The 13,907-nt window shown below is 36.5% G+C and overlaps 1 protein-coding gene across 2 annotated transcripts in view; it reads left to right on the top strand.

The window, feature by feature from the left end:
• The window catches only part of Grid2 (glutamate ionotropic receptor delta type subunit 2), a 1,595,433-nt gene that overhangs the window by 1,239,680 nt on the left and 341,846 nt on the right, over positions 1–13,907 (top strand). For both annotated transcript variants that reach the window (XM_008844624.2, XM_008844623.2), the window contains exon 11: positions 8,312–8,624. In XM_008844624.2, coding sequence (XP_008842846.1) covers positions 8,312–8,624 — 313 coding nt within the window. The remainder of the gene's footprint in view (positions 1–8,311; positions 8,625–13,907) is intronic.

The following is a 13,907-nucleotide window of genomic DNA, read 5'->3' as shown; positions in this document are numbered from 1 at the left end:
AAATATTTATAGATGCTGTCAAGAACTTTTTAAAAAAGTATAGAAGTCCATTCTTGTGGAAAGTAAGCAAAGAGTAATACACTTTCCAAAACTCAGTGGGCTAAATGTGTGCAAAAAACTCTTCAGAAACTATTTTCTTTCTTCTTAAAGCAATGATGATGATGATGGTGATGATGATGATGATGATGATGATAATAATAATAATAATGATAAAGAAGAAGATAGGAATTCCAGGAAAACATTTCACATTGAAACTTGTGATTGACCATTTGAAAGAGACCAAATTCCCAAGTCAAAATCACTGGGGCACAAGTAAAGGAATACATTTTTTTTCAGGTGATAAAGAGTTAATATGAATTTTATATATGAAAATGAAAAGGGGATTTTCATACCACTTAAAGCATTATTTATCTCTCCTCTCACTCCCCTGTATAACCTTCCCTACTCCCTCCCCAGTTAAAGTACCCCCATTTTCCCCATTTTCCCCTCCGAGAGTGTTCTCTGGTTAGAAAATGGCATATTCTAAATTTTAAATATATATGTGCATTCTAATAAAGAAATGAGCTTCGTTTTATTCTTAGATAAAATTACAGATGTGCTGTAGATGATAAAATAAGCAGTTAATTATCCTTTAACTGTTAACTATTCATGAGACTATAAATATCTCATTACTCATTTATTTTGAATTCAATGATGTCTTTAACAGAGCACTTAAAAACTGTGTGAGAAACCTGGTTGGATAATAATATAATAAAGAATGCTGATAGGCGATTGAAAACCACATCTACATTTTTGGCTAATGAACTGTTGTCACCTTGGGGAAGTTGCAGAGGCAATGGCTTCTGGGAAGGACACATGTAATGTGCTTTGCGTATCTGCTGCTGTGACTTGAGAATGGAGTGCCCACTTTTAAAACTCCTAAGAGCTGACATAATGGATGACAGATTAGGCTCTAAGGCAGTTAAAACTGATGTAAAGTTTGCAAAAGAGCCAGAGAGACAAATATAAAGCCAGCATCTCCTTCCAAAATCAATTGCATGGAACTTAGGAGGACTTTGTTTTCCTAAAGTCTCATTTAAAAAAACTTAAAAATTGTATTTGATCTTTAGCATAAGATCCTATTACAATTCACCTAATAAAAATGATTTAGGGAGCTGGAGAGATGGCTCAGTGGTTAAAAACATGGTTACTCTTGCAGAGGATCCAGGTTCGGTTTCTAGCACCCACACAGTGGCAAACAACTGTTCAAAGTTGTTTCCAGGGGATCTGACACTCTCTTCCGGCCTCCACAGGCTTTGCACAACACAAGTGCCCGTACATACATGCAGGCAAAATACACACATAACATAAAATAAATCAAAAATAAATTTTAATGATTCAGACTACAAAGTAATTTGTTTTGTGGGGGGGAGGGAGTGGGGTGTGGGTGTGGGTGTGGGCACATGTTCATGTGAGTGCGTTTGTGTTTAGGTGAGTGTGCACATATGTATGTGGAGACAAGAGGTCAACACCAGGTGTCACTCCTTGGGAGCCAGCATCTTTTTAAGACAGGTCCTGGAGGCCATCAAGTGGGCTAGGCTGGCTGGCCAGGGGTGCCCAGGATCTGCCTGTCCCACACTCTCTGAGGGGGTTATAATCACATACCACAATGCTTGTTTTACTTTATAATTTAGTTTGTATGTAGGTTCTAAGATTGCATAACAAGGACTTTACTGACTGAGTAATCTCCCTAAGTGCTCCAAATTCCTTTTGTTGAAACTACACTATCAGCATCAGGTGGGGCAATATTGGAATTTAGATTTGTTCATAAGAAGATATGAACATATTACATGGCACTTGGTATACAGCAAGCACTAAATACATGCCCAGTTATTCATGTTAGTATAATATTTTTAGCATTACATTTAAGAACGGACTAAGACAGGCATGGTAGTACATGCCTTTCATGCCAGCCTTTAGTAGACAGAGGCAAGTAAGTCACAGTAAGATCAAGGCCAACCTGGTCTACATGGCAAGTTCCAGGCCAGCTGGGGCTACAGGGTGACCATGTCTGTCTGAAACAAACAAACAAACAAACAAACAAGAATAAACTAGATGATTACATCTTTTACATAATAATTCACCTTTGATTAAGTTTAGAAGAATGTTTTTCAAATTCTCTTAAATTTAACTTCCATGATTCCAGATCATGTGTCTTCTTAGTCTTAACCCAGTATATTATCTATCATCTACTTTTCATGATGAGAGAATGCAAATTTTATATCTCTTTTGAAGAAAAGTCTATAACTATGTTATTGGAATAGTTTTGAAAATTTAGCTATATTTTAGTTTTAGTGCTAGTCTTAATCAAAATTTCAATAATCATTTTACATTAAACAGTAGATAATTAAATGTTTCCTCATGCATTAAACTTACTCTAACAGATGCTTAATTACTCTAGATAATGTCAAAAACAAACACTGGCAAACCCCAAATCATATTTTAATTATCAAAGTAATTATTCAAGATGCTAATCTTTTATTATTGCTATAAAACTTCATAAAATTTTACTCTGTTGTCTTCCTTTCAGTCTTTAAAAATCCTCTTCTGGTTGTGCACGGTGGCACATGCCTGTAACTCCAGCACTGAACACTTGATAGGTAGAGGAAGGAGAAAGGTGGGTTTTAGGCCTGTCTCAATGCATAGCTAGACTATCTCTAAAATAGTGAGGAGGAGGAGGAGGAAGAGGAGGAGGAGGAGGAGGAGGAGGAAGAAGAGGAGGGGGAGGGGGAGGAAGAAGACGAAGAGGAGGAACCAGAGGAGGAGGAGTAAGAGGAGGAAGAGGAAGAAGAGGAAGAGGAAGAGGAGGAAGAGGAGGAGGAAGAGGAAGAGGAGGAAGAGGAAGAAGAAAGAAACAAAAAATTCTGTTTACTTGGAATGCTGACAAACAACAGAAGATTAAAGAAAAGGAGAATCTGTAGTAGACACCCCCCAACACACACACACCACAGTTAATGCCTTCCTGAAGTTGTAGTCCAGTAGAAGAATCCATGCTGTTAAAAAAATCATAAAGCATACACATATGTGTAAAATTACAGCTGTTGTAACTGCTGGGATAGCCTGGTAGGTAGGCTTTTGTTAATGTGAATACCATTACTGTCCGAATCACAGGGGACATGAACAGCTTCCCTGCTTAAGTAGGAATTTTCTCGAAGAAGTTTCAGGGAGGTAGTTCAGGTCATAGAAGCAACATGTGCAAAGACCTTCAACCAGGAACATGTGCTGGTAAGAAAGTGGAGCAATGTGACTGTCCACAGAACCTTCCATTGAAAAGTGTGTATTGAGTGCATATTGAGTCACTTCCCTAAGAACAATGCAAACTTACTGAAAAACAATGAAGCATGATCTAGCTGAATCAGATTTTCTTCAAAGAATGATATTTTGGTAGCAATACAGAAAGGAAAAAAGCGTATTTGTGTAGACTGGAAGGAGCTAGGGCCCAAGAAATTAATGACAAGGGCTGGAAACCGTAGAGCAGAGAGTGGACATACAGGTTCTCAGAAGAAAAAAACTCAATAATGACAGACTACATAAGATCCTAAGGGGGGAAATACGAGGCTACAAAGTTTATGATTTATGTAAAACAGCATCATTCACTGAAGCAGGAGGCATCCGAAGAGAATTTGAGTTAACTGTTATGAGTATGGTGTTGGCCATGTCAAATCTGAGGGATAGTTGTGGAATTTAATAGAAATATCAATTATGACAATGAACAGTCAGTATGACTCTAGAACCCACCCTCGGGAGCAGCAATTGTCACTGCCAAATACAGTCGAGACACCTCATCAGATGGACCCTGAGTTGATTTGATTCAACAATGCAGAGACTTAGAAGGGCTGTTTCCATGAATAAGTGCCCAGTTACATGTTGCAAGAGCCTTAGAGCAACTGCTTTTGGAGAAATAAAAACGAATCAGGATTAAACTGACACCAAAAAGGGAAGAGAGGAAACATAATTATGATGAGTCAGAGGTCATAAAAATTGGGGAAAGACCTTCATATTTTTGTTTTTATATTAATAAGACAAAGTTAAAGAATTTTCAAATACGAAATGTACAGGCTGTATGATGTTGATTCCTTGAGACAGGGTTTAGGTACCTGAACTGGAGAAAGTTGGTAAAGTTTACCAGTGAAGGCTATCGTTAGATAAAAAGTAGAACAGATCCTCTTTTGTAAACAGAGGCTCAAAAGAATGAACTGGGGATCGATAGAATCGGGGAGGTGGGAGTTGCTGTTAATTTGAATCTTACATTTTTCATGTTTTCCATGTAATTCCAGAAGACATCTTTTGAAAGTTAGTGGCTAGTGGGAAGACTAAAGGTCTCAAAGTGTCCAGTGTTAGAAAGCAGAAAACTGAGCTGATCAAGCTGATACATAAAAAAGATAAGAATGAGTGATTTTCCTGATCACTTGGATTATGCTTGTTGATATTCAGTGGATTTGAGGCCATCTGCCTGAATCAGTGGTCTTTGACTCTTTCTGTCCAGTTCAGTATCTTTAATAGAAAGAGCATTCACATAGTCATCTGTCTGACATTTTGCTGTCAGAAGGACAGAGTGAACATCTTCCTGGGAAGAGGACATAAATATAGAGACAATAAAGTAGATGAGTGTGTGTGTGTGTGTGTGTGTGTGTGTGTGTGTGTGTGTATGAATAGATATGTCTGTTTGAAAAGTTCATTATTAGCTGGGCATGGTGGCGCATGCCTTTAATCCCAGCACTTGGCAGGCAGAGGCAGGCGGATCTCTGTGAGTTCAAGGCCAGCCTGGTCTACATAGCGAGTTCTAGGACAGCTGGGGCTACAGGGAGACCTGTCTCAAAAAGACCAAAAAAAAAAAAAAAAAAGAAGAAAAATTCATTGTTATGCTGATTTGCCTGCCCTAGGGAAGGTGCAATTTCTTTTAAGACTAGAATGCCAAATGTTGAAATTCAATGAGAATTTAAGAAAGATTCTCTACAGATTCATGTAAGTAATTGTCATATTTATTAACATTTTGTTGTGGAGTGCTTTACCAGAGAAGAGCACTCAGACAAAGTTTTGCCGAATGAGAGCTGTTACTGGCCAGGACTACTACACAAGGGTGTTGGGAACCCAAGTGTGTAGTGCCAAATGATCTCTAGGGTAAACTTTTATACAGAAAAATCATAACCAGGCATGACAAGTTTAAGCTCCCAAGCTTACAGGTAGAGAGTCCCTTAACAATTTCTGTTCTATTAAGCAACAATTACTCTTTTGCAGAAGCAAGCCAAGCATAACCTATAGAAGCCATAAATTTGCAGTTAGCCGGTGCACTCTGGAACACTCTGACCTGTTCCAAAGACAACCAGGGTCCAGTAGACATGTGTTCCCCACCCTGGGTCAACTGCTTGATAATTTCAGAGACTAGAGTCAGCCTAAACTTTAACATGGCAGAGCTATGGACAAGAAGGTGCCCTATTACAATTTTTGTGCATGCAAAATGATCTCTTCCTTGTACCCAAGTAAATAAATGTCATAGAGATTATTTCAGTGCAAGTACTCATTTTATAATACTTAGAATTATTCATTATTAAAATCAGTATAGGGTCAGTAAGATGACCCCACAGGTAAATGTGCTGGCCCCAAAGTTTGATGACCTACTTCAATCACTTGGGACCCACATGTTGGAAGGACAGAACTCCTGTAAACTATCTTCTGACCTGCACATGTGTGCCGTGGCACATGTGTGTGGATGCATATTCACACATATACACACAAAAATAAATAAATGTAGTAAAGTTTTTAAATCAGTAGGTGGCTATTCCAATGTATAATCATGTAAATGTGAAACTTTTATGTTGTTGTTTGAGACAGCATCTCATGTAGCCTAGGCTGACCTTGGGTTTAGCATGTAATTAGACTGATCTTTCATTCCTGATCTTCCTGTCTCCACCTTTTAAATGCTGGGACTACAGGCATGCACCACCATACGTGGCTGAAACAATTATCGATTAGCAAAATAAGCATGAACTTTTTAGAAATATTCCACCAAGATGTTAGTAAATTCCTCCTGGGATGTAATTTTTTGACTTTGAGTCTTTAATCCTTTGGGTCACAAGCATATCAGTTATTATATTACTGATCCACAGAATTGTACTGTCTTAAGAAAGTAAGCACACCTTCAGAGAGCCTAACTGAATTATACGGAGTTATTTATTCACCATCAAGATCAAGATAAATGAGTTATTTTATGATAATGATATTAGTTACATTCATTTCACAAATAAATTTACTAAAGCTCAGAAAAGACAGAACAAATAGTCAAAGATCCAGGTCAGACTTTCCATCTGAAAAGATCTAATCCCATCCTGTTAAAAACCACACTTGAAACACAAATAGTTGTTTTTCACAACTCCATAGTTGAATACCTTTCAGTAAACATTCACGTATTTATACTGCTTTGTAGCAATGTGAAGAGTATAATTTATAATAACAATGTTTCCAGTCTAGAGAGATGGTTTGGTGGGTAAAGCTCCTTCTTCATGAAGATATGACTTTGTTCCCCAGAAACCACATAAGAAAGGTAGGCGTGGTGGTACATGCTTGTAATCCTAGTGCTGGGAAGATGGAAATGGCCAGATCTCAGGGCTTGCTGTCAGCCAGCCTGGCCTAGTTAGTAAGCTGTACGTCAGTGAGGCACTATCTCAAAATAAAGTGAACGGTGCCTGAGTAATCATACCTGAACTTGTCCACTGACTTCACAAACACCTGCACACATGTACACACAAACCTGCATAGGCATGTGCATTCATGCATACATAGCCATGCATACACACAAAAAAGCAAAATTTCAAGTTATGTCTTACAAACAGTAATCCTGACTTCCTGCAACATGTATCTATCAGAAAATTAAGGATATGTTATAAAACCATAATGTAGGTGTGAGCACAAGCTTTGGAGTAAGAAAAACGTACCTTTAGTACTGATTTCTGTGCTTATCAACTGAGACTTGCAAAGGGAGCTCCGACTCTCTCAGTTTTAGCATTTGCCTTTGAAATGAAGAAGGAAATACATAGCTCATAACTCGTTATAGGGGTTAATTGAACAAAAGTATTTAAATACTGAGCATTAGGTCAAGCAACAAGTGGACATGGGCCTGGTGTACACACACATGCACACTATTATTTAACTTAACCAAGAGTATGTAAGAGTCTTAGTATTTTAGAGACTTATTTGATTTAAGTTGCTTCAGCATCCCACTTGGCATCTTTTCTTCTTTCTCTTTTTTCCTTAGTACCGAAAAGCTATAAAACCTTAGCTCACAACACCATAGTTTAATAACTTTCAGTAAACAATTGTTGTTGACAACAATTTGTTGATTGACAAATGCATTCCTATCCCCTTTCATAGAACAATAAAAAATGTTCAGTAAACAATTTACTGATGTTTATATCTGTCTGGAAGGGGCTTCTTGCTTCTTTAATTACAGTCATAGATCATTATTTCAAACAAGATGTATAGATATTTATATATGTATTCTCATATCACAGAATTTAAAGGTGAAAACATTTATTCTGTATTTTAGTGCAATTCTTTAATGTGTCTGAAATAAGTAAATAGCATGTGCTACTGTAGCGACTATTACAGAAAATCTAAAGAAACACATACTGAGAAAAAGAAATATGAATTCAAGAATTATCTGTCCCCATGATTACTGCTCATTCACTGAATGCTTCTGAAGTTTATACAACAAAGCCATGTTAGAGGCTTTTGGCAAATGACATTGTAACTTTAAGGTGTGAGACTTCTTATAAATCTTAATAAGTTTAGAGTCTCAAATATAAAATTTTACATAGAGAAATTTAAGACAAGGATAATAGCTGAAATTTTAAAATAGCCTACTTAATAATTTACATGTTAAGAAATAATGGATATCTTGGAAATATTTTGTTAGAATTCTTTGTAAGATTTGCTTTGCTACTGTGTTAAGGATAGCTTTGATAAAATGACTAGAGGCAAAAAAAAGCAACTTCTTCATGTGTATCTGTGTCTGAAGTGTTCTTTACTGATTCCACATGTACTGATAGAATGAAGAAGGTAATTTGTTTGACTCTGTTGGGGCATGATTTACAGTAAGAAATGCAAAATTCACGTATAGTTTGTCTATAAAAAGTCTCTGGAGTGTTTTCAGTTTATATGAAAAGACTTAAGATGTTGTCCGAAGCATCTTTTTTCTCCCTGAAGGCAGTGTGAAGTGCCACAAATCAAATTGTTTTTCACACTATTAATATATTCCTCTCTTTCAATTTCTCAGAGAGCCGACATAGGGATTTCTGCTTTAACCATCACTCCAGACCGTGAGAATGTTGTGGATTTTACAACACGTTATATGGACTACTCAGTGGGGGTCCTACTTCGAAGGGCTGAAAAGACTGTGGACATGTTTGCCTGCCTTGCACCATTTGATCTGTCTCTATGGGCCTGCATTGCTGGCACAGTCCTTCTGGTGGGTCTACTGGTCTACCTCTTGAACTGGCTTAATCCCCCACGATTACAAATGGGATCAATGACATCTACTACACTCTACAATTCCATGTGGTTTGTGTATGGATCCTTTGTACAACAAGGTAAGGAGAGAATTCATTTCATTATAAAAAAGGAAAATGATGTTTTAAATGCCATGTGTATACTTAAAATGAGTCTGTGCCTGGCAACAATAGGAGTTGTAAAGGATCTTCACAGCAATGCTCAGAAGAGAACATCTCCTCCTCTCTCCTAGTGCATCTCAGACACAGCAGGCTTCCAGAAATAATGGCTACTTGCCTTTTGATGTAAGTTCAAGTTCATCAACAAAGGCAAAATTAAATGTCAGTGGTAAGAGTCACAGGTATCTCAAGATCACATTTTCTTCCCAAACTCCGGTTTCCTGAGCAAAAGGTTTACTGGGATAAAACTATTTACTACTAGAGAAAGTACTGTTTATTTATTTACATAAGAGACATTAGGACTTATTCTTTATTCAAAGATATTTCTTCCTTTACAAACAGTCATAGCAGTACAAAGACTGGTTGATTTAAGACCTTGATAAGAAATTTAATGATCAATGTTTTCTTTTAATAAATAATCTTTACCAATGAGTCAACTTACAATTTCATTATATCTAAAAGAATCCCTTTTCTTTGTTCTCCATAACCAGTCTGCCCTTTTCTTCAAAAATCTTTAATTAATTATGTGGTCTCATTATTTCGGAATAACATATCTTTTGCACGGGGTGTGTGAGTCTGTTGCCATTGTAGAGAACTGTGTAATGGGGAATCTGGCAAAGTCAACACATGTGTTGAGCAGAAATGTTCTCCCACAGACACATGTGACTCAATAGCCTCGTTTAACTCAGGGCCTTCCACTAAAGTTCATTCTTTCTATTCTCATTGATGAATCCAAGGTTGATCTAGACTCCTTGTCTCCATTTCCTAACTTCTAATTTTTCCTTTAAGCCTTTGTAAGCATTCTTTTTTTCCCCTCTTACTTTATACGTTACAAGCTCTGACTGAAGTCAACTGTAGCTATATATTTGTCATAGACACTTTTAAAACATGTACTAATTTTATTTCAGTAAATAATATGCACTTTAAGTAGAATTTTGCTAGGTATTTAATAAATAATTGTGAGCAAGAATGACTTTGTCATCATTAAGCAAAGATTTTATCTGGAAATCAAGCCACCAATAGTGATTAAAACTGTGGGTAGACAGGTCTGTGATAGGGGTAACCATAGGCCATTAGAGGTGGTAAAAGTAGAGGAGGCTGGCACAACTCACTTTGCCAAAGAAGACTTTTTATATTTACTGCTATATAAACAGAGAATAAAAATATACAAAGATGTTAGAGGAGAAGGCAAATGGAGGAAAGGAAATTAGAAATTTAGATAGGACCAGACCAAAAAAATCAGAAAAAAAATTAGGAAAGACTATGCATAGAGAAACTAACAAAAATGAAGTTGGAGGTAAATTTAGTATTAGGAATTTGAACTGATCTTCAAGAAATGGTCAGATGTTTAAAGGTATTCCAGGAAAGACATTTAAATAGTCTTGTCATAATATGTACACTAGATTGAAGAAAAGACAGCATAATAGGTGAGAAAACTAATGTAATGACCAAGTAGAGAGTAAAAATAAAGCAGTGCCTTTGGGAATTAAAGAGACAGGTAGTATTCATTAAATGGAACCAAGAGAATTTGAACAAGCAATAGATAGTAAAAAAGATAAAGGAGACAAAGTTTTATCCTAATTATATCCACGTTTTTAGATTAGAAAATTACGCTTATTAGGTATTAATGTCATTTGTTGAAATAAAGACTGTGAAAAGAGCAGACATGATATATGCTTATCAAACTAGAGTTGCCGTGAGGATGAATGGCTTAACATATAACAAGCAAAGAACCAAGAAGAGACATTTGGGCTAAACGTGTTTGAAGAGATGTTGGCATACAGCTGAAGCTATGCAAGTGAAGACGTGTCTCTGGAGTGAGTTTCCCAGTTTTATACTCCTTACTGAGGAAAACTGGTACAGAGAAGACGTGAGAACAGGATGGACCAAAGCTTTCTCATCAGTAGCTAAGAGGAGTTGCTAGAAAGATGCAAGGAAAAATCAGAGCATGAAGTGCATCTATACCTTATACAAATTCCTAAAGGAACTAGGCTTGGTTGACTGTTTTAAATGTTGCAAAATAAAGTCAAATCAAAGTCATAAAGGTGTTCACTGAATTGAATGATAAACTTGTTATTGAAACAAAGGTTTATCCTTCTTTGTTCCACGATGTCTGAGGCTTCCATTCAGAAGCTGAAGTTGTCTGGAGGCTTGCTCATTCCACTCACATGTCAGCCTCCATGGTTGATTTCAGCGGTGGACTGTGGTCCTCGCATTTTTGTTTGTGGGATTTTCCATGTGTCTCTTTTCCTCGGTTGTTTGGTTTTTCCCACAGCTTCATGCCTGCTTTCTGCACAGAAAGTGTTTTGTGGTCGATGTGGTTCAGTTCCTCCTTCAGGAAGCATCTGGAGTGCATTTTCCTCAAAAAGTTTTAGGAGAATTAAAATTGCTAATGTTGTGAAAAATTTAAAAACAATACCATAATAAAAATAAGTACTTATTAAATAAAAAACTAATGTGACTCAACTATGAATAGTTAGACACATACAAAACAGGAAACAAGACTCATGATCTTAGGTTATTGACAAGACGATCGTTTGAAGAGGTAAACTGGGATATATCACCAGTAAAAAATAGATGTGCAGAAAGGAACCAAGTGGCAGGAGAAAGTAGCATTTAGTCTCAGTGAGATTAAAAATAACAGTGGAAAAGAAAAAAAAAAAATAAACAATGTGAATATCAGCCTGGATGACTTTGAAGATTATCATAAAAATAGATGCCTGAGCTTAAGTTTTAAAAATGAAACAGTAAAGAACTAATCACAGGTATGCCTAGTTGGATTCCCAAAGTTAAAAGTTTGTGAAGGACTGCAAAGCTGATCAGTGAATGGAGAAACTAGAGAGTCAGATAAAGCTTCCATAAGGATTTATGGGTTAGATTGAAGAGGAAGGAAATGAGGCATATATCAAAGCTATTTGTCAAAATGAAGAAGGATGACTAGGCTGGTGATAGACATACACAGTGTTGAGAAAGAGGAGGTGGCACAGCTACATGTAAATAACCTGTTTTCATCTTACCTCTTCCCTTTCCATCCAAGCTGTCTACAGATAGCTTCGACGACCACCAAATACGCTGGGTAACTCTCCTTCATTTCTCTATAGCTGCCAACAGTGGTGGTGCATGATTTTAATCCCAGCACTTGGGAGGTCGAGGTAGGTAGATCTCTGTGAGTTAGAGGCCAGCCTGGTCTGTATAGAGAGTTCCAAGCCAGCCAGGGCTCCGTAGTGAGACCCTGTATCAAAAACAAAACAAAACAAATAAACAGTCCCTCCAAACACAGTAACAAAAACAAAACACAAAACTTGTCTGTTTTGTGTTTTGTTTAAAGATTTGAGTTTTGTTCTGTGGCTGATACTCCAGCTCCTGACTTGCCAGTATTCATTTCTCATCTTCTAACACCGACACATCAAAATGAGCTGTGCAGTTACTTTAATCCGTTTTGGTCCCTTCAGCTAATGCAAGCCTTTTCTCTTCTCTGCTTCTACTTTTGCCTTTCCAAATTATGAAAAGTTTTTATGCCAACCTGTGCAGTCTTCACTCCTACCCTCTGTACTCCTAGGCAAATTCCTGCATAACCTCTAATTCTTCCCTTGTTCTCTCACCTTTCAAGAAACTATTGCTGGGATAAGGCACTATCTTCTAGGATTCTTAAAACATTTCTCATAGCACTAAAAGCATAGTGCATTTATCTTTCTTTTGAAAAATTTATCTTCATTAGAGTTTTTAAAATCCAGACCAGTGTTCAGTTTATGTTCATAGTCCCTTTGCATATAATGCAGTGTCTTTTACATGTGAATTCATTAGTAAGTATGTACTGAAAAAGGAAATGGAAATATTTAAATGATTCAACCACAGAGTTAACAGTAATACCATGCTTACTTAATTTCAATCTGAAATAAAGTGCTTACTTAAACTTTCCCCCAAGTACCTAAAACTTACCAAGTCAAAGAAGTTGTGTTTAATGTGTGTAATATACCCCCTGTGTGCATTTTGAAAGAAACTATGTGGAGAGACTTCTAAATTAATTCTATGTTTGTAGATTTATTTGTGAGGATTTTGACCAGAGTATGGTTTGGCTTTTGAATTCTTTCTGCAGGTGACAAAAAAATCAGTAAGTTTTGTAGCACACAGAACAAATGTTAGACAGAGCTACCCATATGGTTAGTGTACTTTTCTAGCTCTAAAAAGATGCGGCAGATATCAGTAGTTATAAATACATTAAGAACTTTCTATCCCAACTGCTCTCTTAAATGTGTCGTACAGCCTGTAAATTGACTGTACATTAACACGATTCATAATGATGGCTAATGCTGAGTTGTGTTCAATTAACTAATTTACCTTTGAGAAGTTGCTATCCATTCAGTGGTTAACAATGAAAATCCATTAAAAGATACTGAGGGCATTGTTATGCTGTGATTGAAAATAAATTAACAAAAGGTTCATAAACCCTATGAAAAAGAGAATCAATGAAGGACAGCATCCATGCAGAGGCAATAGAGTTGGGTTCATGAAAATTTCCAATAAAAAGCATCTCTTAAAAGGAAGTGCAGCTGTTATTTCAAAAATAAATCTTTATTGAGACACTATACCAGATTGTAGAGGGATACAGAGGCATTTCTTGTGTTAGACAGATTTCTGAAAAAGAGTTTGGGGACAGTTAAAAGCAGAAAAATGTTAAATACATCTGAGTTGTTTACTAATCCTTATTTTTCAAAAACAAAATCAGTGATTTCAAAACATTCTGGAAAAACAGCTTAGGGAATTCAACTGTGAGAAAGCGACATGGCCCATGATAGAGATAAACTCAGTACATCTGTGTGGCTACAGCATTAGAGCTAGTGAATTAGGTTGTCAAATTTAAGAATGAGAGGCCAATGTTATGTTCTGTTGTCATTTTATACTCTCCTTTATCTCCCTGTCTACACTCATCTTCTTGAAGTTAGAATACCTAAAAATATTGGAGTTTGAGTTTCAAAGACCTCTTATGTTTAGTTTATCTGTTGTGAGTCCAATATCATCAAAGCCATAGTGGGCTTCATACACTTCTTCACAAATATGATTTCATGTAATTCATGTGCTTTTTACAAACAAATAAAAGGCAAAGGGAAATCTTGAGTTATTCTCCAATGGTTTTGTTTGATCCCATAGAATATATATATATATATATATATATATATATATATATATATACACATTATATATATA

This window comes from Nannospalax galili, unplaced genomic scaffold, assembly GCF_000622305.1.
Source record: "Nannospalax galili isolate Female #2095 unplaced genomic scaffold, S.galili_v1.0 scaffold441, whole genome shotgun sequence".
NCBI classification, from domain to species: Eukaryota; Metazoa; Chordata; class Mammalia; order Rodentia; family Spalacidae; genus Nannospalax; species Nannospalax galili.
The sequence above is the reverse complement of the archived record's forward strand: the minus strand, read 5'-3'. Positions and strand labels throughout refer to the sequence as shown.